The 19,606-nt window shown below is 39.6% G+C and overlaps 1 protein-coding gene across 3 annotated transcripts in view; it reads left to right on the top strand.

Annotated features, from left to right (window-relative positions):
* The window catches only part of XYLB (xylulokinase), an 86,742-nt gene that overhangs the window by 7,488 nt on the left and 59,648 nt on the right, over window positions 1–19,606 (top strand). For all 3 annotated transcript variants that reach the window (XM_005480443.4, XM_074548440.1, XM_026796666.2), the window contains 10 exons: window positions 320–448; window positions 1,683–1,748; window positions 4,580–4,652; window positions 10,372–10,490; window positions 11,620–11,701; window positions 12,708–12,748; window positions 13,153–13,268; window positions 15,250–15,365; window positions 17,626–17,699; window positions 19,049–19,145. In XM_005480443.4, the coding sequence (XP_005480500.2) occupies window positions 320–448; window positions 1,683–1,748; window positions 4,580–4,652; window positions 10,372–10,490; window positions 11,620–11,701; window positions 12,708–12,748; window positions 13,153–13,268; window positions 15,250–15,365; window positions 17,626–17,699; window positions 19,049–19,145 (913 nt within the window). The remainder of the gene's footprint in view (window positions 1–319; window positions 449–1,682; window positions 1,749–4,579; window positions 4,653–10,371; window positions 10,491–11,619; window positions 11,702–12,707; window positions 12,749–13,152; window positions 13,269–15,249; window positions 15,366–17,625; window positions 17,700–19,048; window positions 19,146–19,606) is intronic.

The raw sequence follows: 19,606 nt of genomic DNA, 5'->3' as shown, positions 1-19,606 counted from the left end.
GCTGTGGGGAGATAATCTGATGGTTTGTGGAGGGGTTCTAAAAGGGGCTGGGGTTTTGGGTACCAGAGGATGTGCTGCAGAGTCTGTGAAGTGACAGCTGAAAAGGAATGTTGCTTCCCTCTGATGCAAAGTTTGGGTTGAACTTTCCATCCCTGGCTGACATGGTACCCAATATCAGCTTTCTGTAATCACTGAGAGAAGGACAGGAGGCATGTCAGAGAGCTGAGCTGTGAGCTGATACCCATGGCTGCTGTATTTCGTTACTCTAGCAGGGAATTCAGAGATCAGACTTGCTAATGGAGGGTGTTGTTGATTACAGGGCTGTTTTTCAGTCAGGGACAGCCCCATCTGGATGGATTCCAGCACAGCCTCCCAGTGCAGAGCCCTGGAGAAAGCCCTGGGGGGAGCCCAGCACCTGGCCAGGGTCACTGGCTCCAGGGCCTACGAGGTAAGAAATGGATGGGGAGGAAATTCCCAGCAGAATCCTGTGCTGGAGACAATTCTGTCATTGCAGCTGGGAGCTGCAGCAGGTAACCATCAGCCATTACCTAGGAAAGACAGCTTCTGAAGGAACTCCAACCATACTGTGCTTTGCATTAGTCTCACAAAGGGAGATACAGAAATTTCACAGTGAAAGGAACAAAACACTGGAAATTCTGCTGCAAGAGGCAGTTGGAGCATTTGGCCAGTGGCTCCCAAATGCGGTGTTGGGTGGCCATGCTTAAAGTCTCAGGGCCTGCTTGTCCCCTGGGAGCATCTTGTGTGGCCACATTTCTACTGGAATGGAAGCCCAGCTTGTGTTACATGTTTGTCCATCCACCTATTTGTGAATCATGTTCTAGGTTACTCCTGCAATTAAAAGATTGGCCTTTTAATATTGCCTGGAGGCTGACAAGCAGCTGTTGACCTAAGAGAAGTGTTTCAGAGGCTTGGGACACTGTCAGAGATATGCTGTCACTTGTCTCCTCTCCCTGAGCCTTCCCTCCTTGTAACTGTGACAATGAGTTCTGGAGTGGGAGCAGGGCTGCCCTGCAGGCACCTCAGCCCCTGATTAATCAGAATAAGGCCTCAACCTCCCAAATTGATGTTTCTGTTTCTGAATCATCATTATGGCTAATGTTGAAATCAGACTTTGCATAGCACTAACATTTTTTTTCCACTTGTTAAATGTTAAGGTGTCAGTGTTAAAAGGTTTTTTGATTATCTGACACAATACATGGATGAAAAATAAATATTCTTTAAGCTGTTTTTAGCCTGGGCTGGAGTATATGCTTTGAGTATGAAACTTCCTGCTTTAATTTCAATTCACCTGCCTCACAGGCAGGTACATAGATTGTGTAGCTTAAACCTTTTCAGGGATTTGAAGGGAGCATTTGAATTGTGCTGGTTCCTCTGCACAGAATAAGTGTGATTCATTCCATTGAACTGTCATTTCTGAAATGTAAATTATGGATAGTAATGCTTTTCCACATGCCTTTTTTTCAAAAGGTGAACAAAATTCTCATAATGAGACTATGTGTTATACCCTGTTTAGTGCAGATTGCCTGCTGTGCACTGACTTTCATCATGCATCAGGCAAATTAAATATCCAAAGTGCAATGTTCTGAACTCATTACACAGAGTTAATGATTATTGACTCCATTTAGGGTTTGTGTTTCTAAGCATTTGCATTTCTTTCTCAGCGTTTTACAGGAAACCAGATAGCAAAGATTTACAGCCAGAATCCTGAGGTCTACAAGCAAACTGAGGTTGGCTTAACTTCAATTCCCTTATTGGAAAACATGGTTGAAAGTATTTTAAAATTTATTTTGTGCAGATGTTTTTACAGAACTTTTTGCTGAAGATTATTCTGATTCTTGTGTTTGAATTCAAGATGAACATAGAATTTAAAAAATTCCGTTAAATTATTAGTGGCTAGGCAGACAAAAATCTGTCATTGGTTCTACTTTGATTGTTATACTTCTCAAGCTGGTGAATTGAGCTTTAAACTGAAGTTGTTGGGAGAGGAGAACCTCAGACTATCTCACTCCTAACAGTTTGGTGCCAGAAGGAGATCCCAGAGCCTGGGGGGGGGGATGGCAGGTCAGCAGGAGATCACCTGGAGGACACCAGCAGACATCAAAGGCACCTTCGTGGGTGGAACAGATTAAATGTCTTAGCAAACACACATGGCATGGAGAATAAACAGGAGTTAAGAGGTTCTGATCCTTTTGGCATCATAGGAATGCCTCCTGGAGTGTTGGAATGGAAGGCTACAGGCTCTCATAAGCTGGTTCATAGTCAAGGATCATCTCCTCCAAGCTCTGAAGTGATGCATCCCAACTAAGGTTAAGTCAGGCAAAAACATCAGGAGGGCTGTGGGGATGAACGTATTGCTGCTGGACAAACTCAGACACAAAAAAGAAGCCTACAGAAGGTGGCAATAAAGGCAGTAATATAGTAATAAAGGCAGAAATGCAGAGAGGCCCTCTGAGCAGTTTGGGATTAGGTCAGGGAAGCTAAAACCCTGACAAAATTAAGTCTGGTCAGGGATATCAAGGGCAATGAGAGAAGCATTTATAGGTATGTTGGTGTTAAAAGCATTTTTGAGAAATATAGGCCCTCTCCAAAGGAAATGGGAGACCTGGTTAGCCAGGCTGTGGAGAAGGCCAGGTACTCAAGGACTTTTCTGGACTGGCAAGAGTTCCAGCCACATCACCTGAGCCACAGCAGGCAAAGGCAGGGACTGAGAAGATGAAAACCACCCAGTGTAGGAGAGGATTGAGGTCGAGACCACCTAAGGAACCTGAAGCTGCACAAGGACCTGGTGAAATACTTCCATAGGTCCTGAGGGAACTGGTGGTTGAAGTGGCTAAGCCACTATCCATTGCATTTGAGAAGTTGTGACAGTCTGGTGAAGTTCCCACTGACTGGAAAAGGAGAAACGTAGACCCTGTTTTTATAAAGGGGAGTAAAGAAGACCTGGCTTTCCATTACTTCAGTTCCTGATAGCATTTTTTTTATGTGTGTGTTTATTTTTTTTAAATCTCACCCCTGTATGAAGCAGTTCATTTCATAAGTGAATTGCAAGTTGACTCTGTATTTTGTTGCAAAATGCTAAATTTTTAATTTTTTTCCCCCTTTTTTCTTTTACTTTCTCATTGTAACTAGAAAGGTATGAGATGAAACAACCCTGATACATAAGCTTAAGACTAAATTTAGAGAAAGATATGTTACTGGGGGGAAGTGGGCCTGAGAACTGGTTAAACCAATTTCAGACTTTGAGGGCTGTTTGAACTGATGGCAACTTCTAGCAATAAAGCCTATGCAAAATGCATTCAAGCACAAAACATCTCTGCCAGAGCTGCTCCTGGGGCCCCTCAAGGAGCACTTAACAGCTTGGCAGTCTCAATGACATGTGGAAGGTGGATGCTTTTGCTTCTGTAGGTCAGCTTGCTAAACTGGCTGGCTGATTCACAGTTTAACTTCATCCTTTTTTCCTTCCATTTCAGGCAGCTAGTGCCCACTGGGGCACCACAGAAGGTAGGCCTTTGTTACCTGAGCACAATGTGATGTATTCTTGGGGAGAGATGCACCGAGAGCAAGTGCATCATTAAATTTCCTGGCCATTACCACCACCTCTTAGATCTCTGCTTCACAGCATTCAAGGGCAGCCTATAGCCAGTGATTTTGTGATCATTAATAAAATCCTGTCACTTCTGGCTTGCTCCACCTGTAGAGGTTTGATTCTGTTTAGTTATTGGGTGACAAGCATATTTCTTCTGAGTGAGTCACAGCACAGAATGAGGGATTTGTCTGCTTTTGTGCCAGCTCCTTGGCATCAGGCAGTGCCTGATCACGCAGAAAGCCTGGTGGTGGCTGGTTAACCTGGCAGCTCACACTGCAGATGTGAAGAGGAGGAAGGTTCATGGTGGATCCTGTGTCCTAGGGGGCATTTTTTGGCCAGCCCTACAGCTGGATGCCATGCAGCTGCAGCATGCCCTGAGGCAGAGCTGCAGGCAGGGGCTCAGTTCAAAGCTGTTTATTATAGAGGAACTCCAGGGAGGTCCAGGGGCTCAGCTGGAAGGAAGGCAAAGGGTCACAAAGATGCTGAAGGCGCTCCAAGAGCTTCTAAAAGATTCCAGACCTGTACTGTGGGTGGGACAGAGCAGGGTTGTGAGCATTTCCCCTGTCATCAACACACATGTTTTGTGGTGTTGGGTTGCTTTTAGTTTTTTTTTCTAAGAGAGTCTCTTTCTTTGAGTATGAGAGTTTTTTTTTTTAATCTTTCTGTGATAGACTGAAGTGGTGGATTCATGCTAACACAGTATGATAACATACCAGGTGTGTTTTGCATGTTTCGGAAGGCAGAGCAATTAACAGCTTTTATCATGGGGTTACTTGTAGATTGAGATGTGCTGTATTCCTGTGATGGTCAGAACTGGATAATCCTTCTAGGTGTATTTTTGTGTGCTTTCTGGGCCTAACCTTAAGCATCTATTAACATTTACTACTTCCAATTATTTTATTTGCTTTCTGCTTTCTTTGAAATTATTACTGATGCGACTCACTACTTCTCACTGTTTTTGGTTTTTTGCAGAGAATCTCTTTGGTCAGTAGCTTTGCAGCTTCCCTTTTCCTAGGAACTTATGCACCCATTGATTACAGTGATGGTAAGTGCGGGCTTTTTTCATAGTAAAAGTTTAATAAGGAAATTTTCCTTCCTATCTCCACATTACATAGATGGGAGACAAGTTGTCTGGTGCTTGTTTTCAATCTTTAAGTTTTAATGACAAGTATATTAGACTTTAGTTGAAGTTAGTCCTTTCAGTTTGATGTTGCTATGCTCATCTCTCCCCATCATACGATTCCCACTTCTATCTAATGGATCCACAGAAAAGATTCTTAAATGAAATTATAGATTTTTTCATTATTTTGTGAAGTATAAAGGAGTGATAAAAGATTTTCTAGAGGCATCAGAAAGTTGTGGAATCTTAAACGAAACTTCAGAGTTCTGATATTTGTTCTTTAGTTTTGCTGGTTTAGCTCAGAGATGCACAGGATGAATATGATGTATATTGTGATGATTTTTTTCCCCACCTAACTGGAGTTTGGATCTACAACAGAAGTATATTTTCAAAATGAACCAGGAAAAAAAAAAGCATAAATGAAGCAAAATGCACTAAACCCAGTTAAAAAAATAAATCTTTCCTATCTCTCCATTCATCATAGCAAAGACAAAAAAGTGACAAGAGAACTGTCTCTCTTTTCTCTTTTGTGTTATCTCTGTTATCCAGCTTTTAAATGGCAATTATGAAGGAAAGCATTTTCATGGGAGGTTTGTTGTTATTTCTAAAAAACATTTCTGATTTCTGCTCTGAAACTAAGAGAAGATAGATTTCAGAGCTGAAAGGTTAAGTAACAAGGATCTCCATGGATTTTTTGCATTACTGAGACATGGTTGACACCCCTGTGTTAAGACCAATTAATTTTTCCTCCTTTGTTATTCCATCAAATCTTGCAGGAAAAGACACGACACCTCAATTTTAGCTAATGGACATCTTACTTGCTATCAGAGCTTCCTGTTACACTTGAGACCTCAGAAATGGCAAGGCAATCCAGACTTATTTCACACAACTTGTGAGATTATTATTTGTTTTCTGGTCCTGTCCTTTTAGCCAAGTATTCCAAAGCTGAATTTTATTTTTTGTGTATTATTGGCAACAATAACTCCTTGGAGATTTTCACTTTGCTCCTCAGCAGGTCCAAATACTGAGCACTTGGGCTGCTCAGCCACCTACTGTATTTCCAAGAGAGATAGTGATAGCTTTAGCTGCTTTTTCTGATAAAGAAACATACTGGTTTTATGTTTTTCAATGAGAGTTAAGTGTTAATTTTGATTTGAATGCTTAAAACTATAAGCATTAAGAATATCTCCTGTTTGGGTTTGGTTTTTTTGATTTTTTGGTAATGTTGCTTTACCTTTTCTGCTTGGAAGCAAGTGGAGGAAAGCCATGCTTCTCCAATTTTAGAACATGAAAAATTGTTGCAAAACAAGATATTTTAAAGTAAAGAAAATTTAAATTTCCTTTATTGGAAAATTTCCTTAGAAAATGAGTCACATTTTTCAAACATCTGCAGGAGAGTGTTCTGTCACACCTGTGGGTATTTACAGAACCTGAAGAAATGTTATGTGCTGTTCAGAGCATGTAAGATTATTAAATCTTTGTGTGAAAAAAAGATAAGAGAACTAAGCAGAATGTTACAGTTCTTTTTACAAAACAAAAGATTTTTTGGCATTGTAATCTATATTTTTCCTCATTCATTCCTTTCTTCTGTTAATATAATGAGAGAGAATTCTAATTCCAGTAATAAAATATAAGTATAATGGATGCAGTAGTTATTTGGATGCAGCTGAAAAAGTTGTTTTCTTGTCACTTACAATTTCTTGCAATTCACTTGATCGTTTACTTAGCACCAGTGTATTGTAGTTTAAAATGCATCTCTCAAAATAATATTCAGATAATAGACCTATTCTTCATTTCTGTAGGTTTAACTTCAGGTCATATCATCTTTAAAAGACCCTGTCAAATTGTTTAGCTCTACACAATAACTTATCTCCAAATTGGCAGGTTATTGTGGGAAATGTGCTATTCAGTTTCAGAATTTTTTCTTTTTCTTCTTAAAGGTCCAATCTTTTAAGGTTCAAATCACTTGACAATGGCTAAGCAACCTGAGTGATTGATTTAAAAAAAATGAAATTACCTTCTAGTGGAATGAATGATTTTTTATTTCTATTGTGCAGATGTTAAAAGTAAGATACATCTGGGACCTAAAAGTTGGACACTTGGAGCATTGTTTCTTTTAGAAGACACCTTTAGGAACAGCAATTCAGCTCTTGACCTAGGGAAACTTTATCTTTTGAAATGCTTTTCTAACAGCTTTAGGCAAATTGTAGCTTAGCATATTTGTTTTTTGTTGTTCTACAAAAAAAGAATGGATGTGTTGGACTGAAGCTTTTTCCAAAGGGGTGTGTTGGGCTGAATTTCCTCCTCCTGTAGCTTGTGTGGTGTCAGCAGTTACACTTGTCATGGCTTTAGCTGACTGAAAAGGCAATCCAGAGGGCTGTAATGCAGAAACAGATGCACTTAACTGCTTATAAATGCATGCAAATATTGATCTTTACTTTGTGGATTAATAAAACTGGTTAGTCTGCATGGCTGGGTCATTGTAATGGAAGTGTTTGTGTTCTCCCCTTTCTCCCCAAGACTTCAAGCACTTCTGTATTTGTAGTAAATATTAACAAGTCCTGCTTGTGCTCCTGGTTGTTCTGTGCTAAAAGTGAGTGATGTTTGCAGTGAAATATGGAAATTTATTATTCCATGTTTTGACTCTTTCTTCAGTTCTTACGGTACCATGCCTTGGCTGTTGGCCTTCACTGCTGATGGGGCGATGGGTCAGGGCTGCCTTTGGTTTTTGCTTGTTTTCTCCCCTTTACTTCTCAAATTATTACTAATTTTGTATGTTAAACTTTGTGATGTTTAACATGAGCAGAGGTGCTAGAGGTAGGAACTCAGTGTGAATCACTCCTTGTATAATCAGAGGAGCATGCAGCTCTTTTTATTTTCCACAGAGACTCCCATGCCCACAGCTGGATAGGATGAATCCAGCCCAACAGATGAATAGTTCTTCTAAAACAGTTGTTTCACATTTTAAAAATAAATTTGAGTTTGGGGCAAATTCTCTCACCTCTCTTTTCTCAGGGCATATGAAACTCTTTGTGCCACTATATCTACCTGTCAATAAACTGAATTGTTGTTTCTGTAAAATGTAAACATTCAGTTATAAAGATTAGAGGCTTTTCCAGTTTATGCAGGGAAAATTGAAGGTTGCCCTAATGTAAAATGCATTGGAGGATTCTGGTGAAATATTTCTCGGCTTGTGGGGTGTGGGCCAAGTAGGATTAAAAATAAACCCAAACAAAAACCTGTGGTAAACAACAGCTAATCTTTCTGTAGAGAAATCCATTTTATTTAATGATGCTGTTCCTCACTGCTTTAGTTTAGTGAAGAGGTTTTTGGCCTTTTAAATCATGGACTCTTCCAGGAAAACTTATAAATTTGTATATTTCCTCGTGGTAAGTCCTGTTATGCCTGAGAGCATGGAACATGTGGCTGCTCACACCCTCTACCTCTGAAAAGTGCAGGTGGTGACTCTGGGCTGAGTTTGCCTTGTCAGGACACAATTTACCCTGGGAAGGAGGGGGTGGCTGGATTTAAGAGTGGTCTCTCATAGAGACATCAGATATGCTGCATTATATCTTTCCATCTTTTCGAAGTGTGTGATTTTGATGGCAGAAAAGGGATCCTTTGCCCTTTGGGATGGTTGTTGCACTTTGTGCTCTGTCAAATTCCTGCTGTTTCATCATAGGCCAAATATTTTAAATAATAAATTGAATTGATTGATTTGGGTAAAATTAATTCTATTTTTATGTCATTAAGTATAACCCAAATATCCTGCTGTTTGGCTTGGGTTATTCCAGTGTCTCCAAGTGAGCAGCACTTTCTGTTTACAACACCGTGTGGAGCACTAGGTCCAGACAACACCGGGGATGCTTAGGATTGTATTGATAACTATAAAGTTTGTTTTTAAATGTTGTTAAACCCATTTTTAAGCCTGTATGAAAAAGTGTGCTGGGAGTTGATAGGGTGGGCTCACTTGTGCTTATGTTACCAGCAGCAGAGTGTGTGTGGAGTGTGTTGAAGGCTCTTTCCCAGAGCAGAAGCACTGCTGGAGCCTTGTGATGTGCTGCCTGAGATGGGGCTTGAATCCTTCTCTCCCTCTGCATCCCAGCACTGCAAGCAAAGTCTTGTTCCACAGGCACTGCATGTGGCATCAGCTTCACCATCTTTATGATTTGAAAAGCTTAAAAATGTATTGAACAGAAGGAAATAGCAGGTTTTCCACTGTGCTCAACTGAGGATGTGGCTGCATTTCTGAGATAAATAAATTGAGGGCTAAGCAGTCCTTGGAATGATTAGCATTAATTAGTATTAATCTAGAATAAGATTGATTGGATTAGTATTAATCTAGAATAAGACTACACTATCCCTGAGCAGCACTAACCAGAAATACAGATTTTCATGTCTAATGAAATGTTCAATTAAAGGCATCTTACGATCATAAGCCAGGGGTGTGGAGTGCTCAGTATGTTATATGGATTTGGCCACTAACCAACTGCAATTAACTTTTAAACCAGCAATAAAACAGTGAGAAAAGAGCAATGAGAAACCAAACCAAAACTGTAAAGGCCTTTCCCAGATCTAATGATAGTTCTGGTGAGAAAACAGGTGACCAAATCAGTTATTTAGATATTTTTTGCATCCTGTAAATAATTTTACAGAATCTGGCCTTTAAGAGCTTTGCACACTTGTAGATGTTGCAGGTTTCCGTTGGGCTGCTCAGCATGCCTGAAAATCATGGCTTTGGTATTCAAAGCTGGGCACCAAATTATCCTCAAAATTAGAGGCTTTATTTGAGAAATTGGAAAGGGAAATGTTTGTATGGAGGAGGATTAGTCAGTGTGGATTTAGATGCTTGTAGGATACTCTGCTCAAAGGCAGGAGTAATGTAAAGCCATCCCACTGAGGGGGGAATTTGTTCACTTTTAGGTCTCTGCTGAGCACAACACATCTCCAAGGGATATTGCTCCATCACTTTTGCTTGTATGAAGTCCTTGTCTAAGGTGGAAGATTTGGGGAAGCATTGATATTCCTGTCTTTACTCATAATTTGTGAATGACTGATTTGCCTAGTGCCTTGTATATCAGAGAAGCATTTTCTGCTACTTTTGCAGGTGAAAGCTCTGCAAAGGTTAAATTATCAGTATCCTTTATTCTTAGAAGGGCTGAAACCATTCTCTTTAAATGGAAAACGTACATCTGTGATGGTGTTCACAGGGGCTCTTGGATTGGGGAAGAGATGAGCATCTGACTCCATGTTTCAGAAGGCTTGATTTATTATTTTATGATATATATTACATTAAAACTATAATAAAAGAATAGAAGAAAAGGTTTCATCAGAAGGCTGGCTAAGAATGATAACAAAACCTTCTGTCTTGGACAGAGACTCCAAGCCAGCTGACTGTGATTGGCCATTAATTAGAAACAACTCTATGAAACCAATCACAGATGCACCTGTGGCATTCCACAGCAGCAGATAATCAATGTTTACATTTTGTTCCTGAGGCCTCTCAGCTTCTCAGGAGGAAAAATCCCAAGGAAAGAATTTTTCATAAAAGATGTCTGCGACATACGTCTGTAAATTTTCTGTTGTTGGAGTTTTCTGGTTTTTTGCTTAATCCTGTGCACTCCTCTTTTGATCTGTCTTGTAGGTTCTGGTATGAACTTGCTGCAGATTTGGGAAAAGGCATGGTCAAAGCCCTGCCTTGATGCTTGTGCCCCTGGATTAGAGGAGAGACTGGGATGCCCTGTCCCATCCCACTCAGTCCTGGTATGTCCCTGGCCAGAAGAGCTGTAAGCAGCAAGAGAAGTTTTGCTGGGAGTTCTGCTAATGGCACTTGGCGTGCATTTGTGTGTGCAATGCTGCTGCTTTAATATTTCCAGCTGTGTTGTGAAGGTGTAAATCAAATCTTTGGAAACTGGCACCCATCATAGCTTTGGTCTCCTTGGATTCTTGCATGCCCTGAACTGTATGAGAGACTTTTTGGTAGATACTCCAGTGATGAGAATTTTTGGGGTCCTCTCCCACACACCAGAGTCTCTGGTCACTACAGAGCTGTGCATGGGAGTTTATTGCTGCAGAAACAGAGCCCAACATTTGCATTTCTCAACAGAGATCTTGTTTTAAGCTGTTTGTAGAGTTAATGAGGTAATCTTTGTGAATAATTTGGGATATTTAAAGCTCCTGAGTTCACGTAGCGTAATGGTGAAATCAAATCAAGCCTCACATCTCCTGAGTAAATGAGTTTAGTCTTACTACCCAGCACAAAAGCAGCTATTCTTTAGCTGTGCACATGTGAGGCAGTGGAGATACCCATCACCTGAGCCCTCTGAACTCACTGCTGATCTGTAATGGAGAGGAACATATTAAAAAAATCCTTACAGATCTCCTTGTGTTTTTTTATGGATAGTTTTCTTCTGTTTTTTTCTCAATGGCTATCAAATGTGGCTTAAAAGAATACAGTTCTTGACCTCTAAAATAATAGGGGTCATATTCCAGCATTTGATGCTGTGATGTATATTAATGTTGTGTTTCCTCTTATGTTTGCATTGAATTTCTAATTTCTAGCTATTAATATTCATGTATATGTGCAAAACAGATAGATGTGTTTATGGTACTTGATGTGAATAACGGAAGAAAGACACAAAGTAAAATGCTGGTATTTACTAGCCTACTTTTAAATGAAATCTGAGGGCATTCCTGTGAGGTTCTCAACAACTACAATGAAAAAAGTGCATTAAAATTTTTTAAAATATTCATTTATACCTTAAACGTTCAGAAATTATTCTTGTAGCTGCTCTAGGGTTTTTCAGTTCTGTGTTACAATACGTTGTCATATATTGTAAGATTGCATTCCATTTTTTTGAGCTTTTTTTCTTCTCTTTCTTTCTTTCCTTAGGGGCCCATTTCTCCATATTATAGTCAACGTTATGGGTTTAGCCCAGACTGTAAAATAGTAGCATTTACAGGAGACAATCCAGGTGAGATGATTAACTGTGCAAGATCCAGTGGATATGATTATGTATGTGCTGAAATTCTAAATCTATCTTACTGGTTCTCCTATAAAATGAAAGAATATTGTTTTTATCGGTATTAATTCCTTTTTCTAACACCCTTCTATCACTGATTCTTTTGAGATAGAGATAGCTCAGATAGGCTGTGTATGACAAATTAATTCTCTTTTGCCAAGTAATCAGAAGTGAATTCATTTGCCTTTTGATAACTTCAGTTTTTGTTATGAGAAACCATCCCTACTATCAACTGTTAACATTTTAGCTTGGAGAATACGAATTTGAAAATGTGTCTTGTATCTTTTCAAGCAAAAAGGTGCAGATGGACCTTGTTGCCTTTCTCTGAGAATTAGAGCTGTCCTTTTGTCAGACTGATAGATCTCAGCACAAGGGAAGGGGTTAATTCAGGGTCAGTTTTTTGAATCCTGGAGACTGTGTAAAGCAAATGTTTCTCTTTCTCCAGACTGTGGAAATAAAATACTTCCCATGTTACAGTAGCTTATGCAGGTTTGAATCATGATAGAAGTTCATTATGATATATTTTACATTCTTATTCTGGGAGTTGGGTAAACTCTGCATTTCCCAAAAGTCCAATTTTTTCTTCTAGACCCCCCAAATTCAATGTAGTCCAATAAATATGTGATTAATCTGATGAAAGTGGGAATGTTCCTCCTTTAAAGTGTGTTGTTAATCAAGGGTCCACTGCATATAAAACCTGAATGCATAAACCATCAGAAAAATCAAGCTGTTCTGTAGTCTTGTCTTGAGCATTTTGATTTAATTAAAATAAAAATCACACCCTCACCCAAAAGTTTTGCCCGTATTTTATGGTGGATAGCCCAAGGCCACTGGGAGCATATTTGCCATTTATATTGTACTCGGAGATGGTGTTTGTAATGTGCTATGATGCCTCAGGTAACAGGCTGTAATTAAGTCAAAGAACTACCTTTATACCTGGGATTATTTTTGCTTTCAGCATCACTGGCAGGGATGAGACTTCAAGAAGGAGACATTGCAGTAAGTCAAAACACTGTCCTGAAAACTGTCCTTGGATGCTTGAAATACCTGAAATGTAAATAGCTGCAGGTTGCCGGTTAAATATACCTGCTAGTGTTGATTTGCTGCTTATTGGATTCATGCTTATTCTATTTCTATCAATCTGTAAGCTGCCTGAAAGATTTTAAGTAAACTCTTGTGACTATTTTTAACTAACGCTGCAGACATTAAAACCCAAGTCTCCATCTAGTATGTATTTCACTGCCATGACAGCCTAAGTCAGAGCTAGCTTCAGCACGAATCCAATTGACTTAATGTGTAATTTAAAAACAATTAGTGGCAATAACAAATGGTTTTAATTTAATTTCTGTACTGCTTTCCATGCACATTGTGATAAGGCTTCAATTATTTTTTTTCCCCTGCAGATTAGCCTTGGCACAAGTGACACATTGTTCCTGTGGATCCAAGAGCCAACTCCTGCCTTAGAAGGTCATATTCTCTGCAATCCTGTTGATTCTCAAACATATATGGCCCTTTTATGGTAATATAATTTATTTTTTTTACATCTGGGATCGATAACATATATTTCTTTCTCTGTGTTAGTGCTTTTTATTTCTTTTGTGAGATGATAATGAATAGAATATTCAGCATTCTCTGTGGTATATGGCAATCTACTGCTGAAACATTTCCATCAACCTTATAGCATTCCTATTGTTTAATCTGAGGAATTGAAACGGTAGAGTTGTGGAGGATAAATTCTCATGGCAATAAAAAGCTGAAATTATTTCGGTGTATGGATAGAGGCAGGTCTCTGTGTACCTCAGGTGATGCATTTAATGTGCAGGAATAACAAATCTGCTGAGATGGGATGTGAAATGTGTGGAGCCTGACCAGGCTGTGGAACTTCTGTGCTCCTCTAGTGGTCCAGACGGGTCATAATGGAGTAGGTGAAGATTCCCTTTCCAGAGAGAAGCTTAATCAGTGATGGGATGCATTTGGGCTGTGCTTCAGGAAAATATTGAGATCTCAAGAAACCCAGCTGAGAAAATGATCCTCATGGTAGCTTTTGGCTGCTGTGATTTGGGTGTTGTTTGGCCCTTTGTCAGCCAAGGAGGTTGGACTGGAGCTGTGTTCGCCCTCACTGAATCAGTGTTCTAGATTAAAATTTGGCAACCTAGGTCAAGCATTTGCAAGTAATATACAGATACATTTTGTGCCTGAATGCCCTGGATTGTAGATGCTTTAAACTCAGAACTTCAGCAAAGCTCAAGTCTGCCCTGGAGCTGTAGTGTTGAATCCCACCTGCACAGTAGTAGATGAGTGTTCATGAGGCTGAGTTCAAAACCAAGATGTCAATTGCAAGTTACTGATTTTTGTTTTGTAATTTCCCAGCAGGTTTTATTTGTTATGTTTTGTTTTATGTGGGATTTTTTTGTTTGCTTTGTTTTTAATTTACATTTGAATTTTTCTTCTACCCAATGTTTTCTTTTGCTGTGTAAAAAAAACTGTATAAACAACCTGTTCATAATAGGAAATCGGATACTGAGGTATTTTTTTGAATAAATGTTGCACTGCTGTTCTTTCACTGCAGCTTAACATGCAGTTTGGTGGTGGCCTTGGCAGTGCTGAGTTAATCCTTCAAGCTCCTTCTGTGTAGTCATTTGTGAGCTGACCCTGCCCCTTTGGCACCAAGGCCTCTTGATTTCTAGAATATTAGAGTTAATAGGGGACTCTCAGTAGAGGATGAATGCCTGAGCTACCACACAGGATATTTGTATAAAAAACTCAAATAGCTTCAGCTGGTGCTACTGAGCAAGTTCAAGGATTTCCTTGCTCTCATTTGTGATATTTCTGTGCCTCTTCTGCTGAGCTGCTCTGATAACTCTGTGCTGGAGAGGGTTCAAACTGCTTCCCCCTGGGTTCAAGTCCAGTATTTTGCAGGAGTGTGACATTCATAAAGAAGGTGACAGCATGAACTGTGCAAAGACCATAAAAAATGAAGAGATGCACATCTTACTGCGTAGTTTGCTAACTGGCTGTGGTGCTTTCCTTTGCCAGATCCTGGCACAGAGCTAGACGTCATCATAGTTCTTGCTGGACCCAAGCTGGTTCCACACAGGTACCACGTTCCTGAAACCATAAATGCAACGTGGGGACAGTCCTGCTGCTCCTGGCAGAGCCATCTCAGTGTGAGGGGTGGCAGGACACCTCTCTGAGGAGATGTCTCAGCTGTGCAGATCTGGCCTGGGTTTGGCATGGCCTGCCTTGGATCTAACCTGACTCACTGGAGAAATGCAGCCCCCATCTCTGCTCTGAGCTCCCCAGCACCTCCTGTAAAAGCTTTCTCTTATCTTGCTCTTCCTTCTGTATCTCTTTCCATAATGAAGTGTTTACGTCTTTTAACTTGCCCAGCTTTAATTCAGCTGATAAACTAAACAACGTTGTCAAGTAAAGGAACAAAATGCTTTCAATCTAGAGGTAAACATTTTGGAAAATGCATATGATGTGTTTGTGTGTTTCAGTTTTAAGAATGGCTCTCTGATGAGAGAGAGGATCAGGGATGAGTGTGCTTCAGGCTCCTGGGATGAATTCTCCAAAGCATTATCATCAACTGATGCTGGAAACAGTGGAAACTTGGGTATGAGCCTTGGCAGGGCTGGGACTTTGAGGGTTTGCTGGGACTCAAACTGCAGTAGGTGCTGTACCTCCTTTTTACTTGGGTCATCATAAAGGTCAGGAATGAAGTTAACTAGAGCAAGAGAAATTCCTAATGTGTGCTTGGAAATGCTCTGTTGACAACCTAAGTGTCATCACAGTGTTTTCCTTCAATGTTCACTGACTAAGAAAATTATATTTATGGATCTCCTGTGGTTGTTGGAAGGGTGTTAGTAACATCTTAGCTGTAGAATGTTTAAAACTAGTAATTTTTGAAGGAGATTTTCATTAAAGTTTATTTCTTTTTCTGAAGACTCAAACCAAGTGAATTAAGTACCTCCATATTATTTATTTCTCAGTCATTACTCTAGAATCTTGTTCATGCATGTGTACAGAGCAACGATGTCAAGGGATGCCTGGATTTCCTGCATTTTCCCTAGTGTATGTCACAGAATCATTTCATCCCTGTTTTTTCCCCTGTGTTATGCTTAGTAAGTGAAATGTAACAAAATTCTGATGATGGAAATATTTTAAAAATACTACTAAACTCATGGATTTGAAGTTTTTCATTATTTTCTCTCCCACAGTTTAACATTTTACAAGTCTAATATATAGCTCTGAAATAAGCTGTTGAAAAGTGAGCACATGTCTAATCAAGATTAAAATGGACCCATTGCAGAGCAGGGTATGAAATCATCACCATCATCTCAGGTGTGAATTGATATAGGTAAAATGAATGTAAAAGTTACAGGCAGCAAAGTTTTTAAATGTAGATATTTAAGCTATAGAAGGGTTCACTCCTTAGCAAAGTGAATTTAAGATAGAGCCTCTTGACACTTTGAGATTAGATTTTTCATTTTTAGAAGCTCTGTTATGTTGTCTGTCAAATCCAGTCTCTGTGGGGTATTAAAATGACCAGGAATCTCTTTTCACTGGAAGAAAAATCAATTCTAGTGTTTTAGAAAATGGGAAGAAATTATTCTAAAACCCCAAAGTCAGCCAGTTTAGACAGTATTAAAAAAATTGGAAGTTGATGAAAATATTGTTACTGAATCAGGACAGTGCCTTAAAGTTTTAAAGTTTGTGTTATAGTATATTCACTTCAATGTCTCACTCCTCTATAAAATGGGTGTTTCATGAAAGTCATCCTCAAGAATCTGTATACTAGAATAACCTCTGGGTATATCTGTAACAAATGCAATAATCTCCATAATTTAAGTGCCTGGGGGGAGCAAAGCAAAGGCATAGCTGTTTAAATACCCCTCTCCTTTAATTTCTTGTTCCCTGTGCTCCCTGTGGTGTGGGGAGGGGTTTGGAGGTCAGGACTGGAATGTTGGGATGTGCTGCCCCTGCAGATCTGTGGCACACAGAGTTGCTGGCTGGCAGCTTTGCAGAATGTTTAACCAGAAAGGTTATGTGTGCTAAAGCGCAGAATTATTTTGGGTTTTATTTTGCCAGGTCTGCTAGGGCAGCACAGTTTTGTTCCAAGGTTAGAACCTCAGAAACTCTCCTTAGTTTCTTAGCTATTCTGTTCAGTTTTTTGTCCTCATTTTTTTTTTCTGGTCTCCTTTCTTGAATATCTTTTCTGACCAACCCAAAGAAATCTTTGTCTAGCTGTCTACAAAGCATTACAGCATTTCCTCAGATCTCATCAAAACTATTCAGAGACCAGCTCTGCTTTGTGACTTAAAATATCTGATGTTCTCTAATAAGCTCATGAAATCTAATCCAGGGTATGAGATGTTCCAATATTCCTGTACTCTTCTTACCAACTTCTCATTTTTTTTTCTGTGTGTGGTTTTTTCCTCCTTTCACCCTTGCACATGACCTACTCAGAATATTTCTAGTGTGAGTTGTGTATTAGCTGTGTTACTTGCAAATGTGTGCGTTGTGGTAGATGTATCCTTTCTTATAGGCTTGGTGTGTATTGCATTTTTTGGCATGTTTATATCCATACTTGGAAACTGAGAGAAACACAGAATTATAGATTATCCTGAGTTGGCAGGGATCATTAAAGTCCAGCTCCTGGCTCTGCACAGGAGAGCCCCAAGAATCCCACCACATGGCTCAGAACATTAAGAAGTTGATGTGTGGACTGAAATTAGTAAAGAAGCAGGCTGTGTGGTGACTCATATTTCCAAGTACATGATAAACATCTATTATCATTTTAGCTGTGTGCAGAAATAAGATTCTAGCTTTGGACCTGGGAGCAAACATGACAACTTTAATGTTTCTTGATGCAGGTTTCTACTTTGATGTGATGGAAATTACTCCTGAAGCAGTTGGGGTTCACAGATTCAACAGAGACAACCAAAAGGTAGTAATAATCTGGTTAATGTCTCAAACTTTGAAGGAATGCTGTCAAGGTTTCAAGTTTTTGCCATTATATGTTTTTTTCTTTCTGTCTGAAATATTTGCTGTCCAGTTTCATTTATTGGTGCAAGTCCCTGGAACGATTTTCATAAGGAAGTATTTGGTCTGTAGCTTGAGAGCATCTACAGAGCAGTGTCTAAACTAGAACTTATATGGTATTTTTTTCATGATATACTTTCTTTACTGGAAAATGTGGATTTACGGAAACCAACACTGTCTTTGAGACAGGATTAACTTTAAGCTTACGGAGAACTTAGTACATGTACATGACTGAGGCCTTGTTTTTTAAATTTTAAACTCGTAGATAAGGGTGTGTTGAAACTTTGGGCTGTAATATTTTGTCCATATATATGTGTGAACGTAGTCCTCATTTTGCTGCCCTGCATGACTTGGAGTAACCTAGAAGCCACATAGTGACATTTAAGTAAGCACAGGCTCAAGTCCAAGTGGAATAAAATAGAAGTTAAGTTATGGGAAGTTCTTTGTATATTGTTTTTTTGGGTTTTTTTTGAGGAATGGCTGTTATTTAGATGCCTGGCTTTCTGGGTGGTGCTGAGACTCAGGAGGTGTCTTTGATCAAACATGACTCCCAGTCGATCAGACCTCACGTAGGTGAACAGAGATTGATGCTATCTGGTGTTTGCAGTGCAGCTCCACTCTCTGAAGTGTTGGCTGTTAAATGAATGCTTAATCACTTCTGGCTGTTACACAAATGTAGGCACTTAGTGCAGTGCATGGAGAAACTCAACTTCATGTGAAGGATTCCCTCTATTTGTTTGCAGTTCAATATTCTCCTGCTTCTGTTTCCTCATTGATGAAAGGACAGAAAAATGTTATAGATGGAAACAAATTAATGAAAATATTACATGGTTTCACTTTTGTGAAGACAGAAATAGATTTAGACTTCTGTGGCATTGCTTAATTGATCTGAATTTTATGTAACTTTATATTCTATAATTGCTTTCAATTTGTATTTTTGAGATATTGATTCCTAAGCAGCTCTTGGTGATGGGAAATGCTTAAGGAAAAGTTTACAACTTGCCCTGAACTTCTTCCCATTGTGCATCAACTTCAAGTTTGATGTATTTGCCAACAGCATTGAGGTTATGAGTTGTGCTCTCTGTCATGAGGCTTTAGGTCCATCTTGTGTATGAATGCAGAGCTGGGCCTAGATGAGAGCAGACTTCAGGGTGAAGGCAAAGAGAATCAACTATAAACCTGTTTTTAACCACTCTGCAGCTTGGCAGTGAGTGCTGGGTAAGGAGTTGGTAATTCATCCCCTCTTTGGTACAGGTTCCAAGGTTTCCAAAGGAAGTAGAAATACGAGCACTGATTGAAGGGCAGTTCATGGCCAAGAGGATTCATGCTGAGAAGCTGGGATATAAAGTCTGTGAGTATGATGAGAACTAATGGCACTGGGGGCCAAAGGCAGCAATGTCAGTGCTGTCATCCCTGTCCTGCCTCATGGATACAGAAACTGGTCTGGATTCTGAGTTTGGTCTCTCAGAAAAATTATTGATGGTGTGTTGGGTGCAAGTTTTTGCAGATGGTAGCATTAGAAGGACCAAAGAGGTTTAGCTTTAAGAAGACTTCTTTTTCAAGTATTCTTGCTGTCTCATTGTTTCTGAGCGGCATTTTCCATTTTTAAATAAGAGTTTGGCCTTTGATAGATGTTTAAGTGAAAAGACCAGCCTTCTGCCTGAAGCACAAGACTGTAACTCAGAAGATCTGAAATCTATGCTCAGTTCTTGGATCTGCCATAAGCTGGTCACACAACTCTTTACCTCAGTTTTCTATTAATAAGGCAGAAGCCCTTTCCCTGTCTTGTGATTTAGAAAGCCAGAGCTCCAG

This window comes from Zonotrichia albicollis, chromosome 1 (assembly GCF_047830755.1).
Source record: "Zonotrichia albicollis isolate bZonAlb1 chromosome 1, bZonAlb1.hap1, whole genome shotgun sequence".
Classification (NCBI taxonomy): domain Eukaryota; kingdom Metazoa; phylum Chordata; class Aves; order Passeriformes; family Passerellidae; genus Zonotrichia; species Zonotrichia albicollis.
This window is presented reverse-complemented; position numbering and strand designations above follow the sequence as displayed.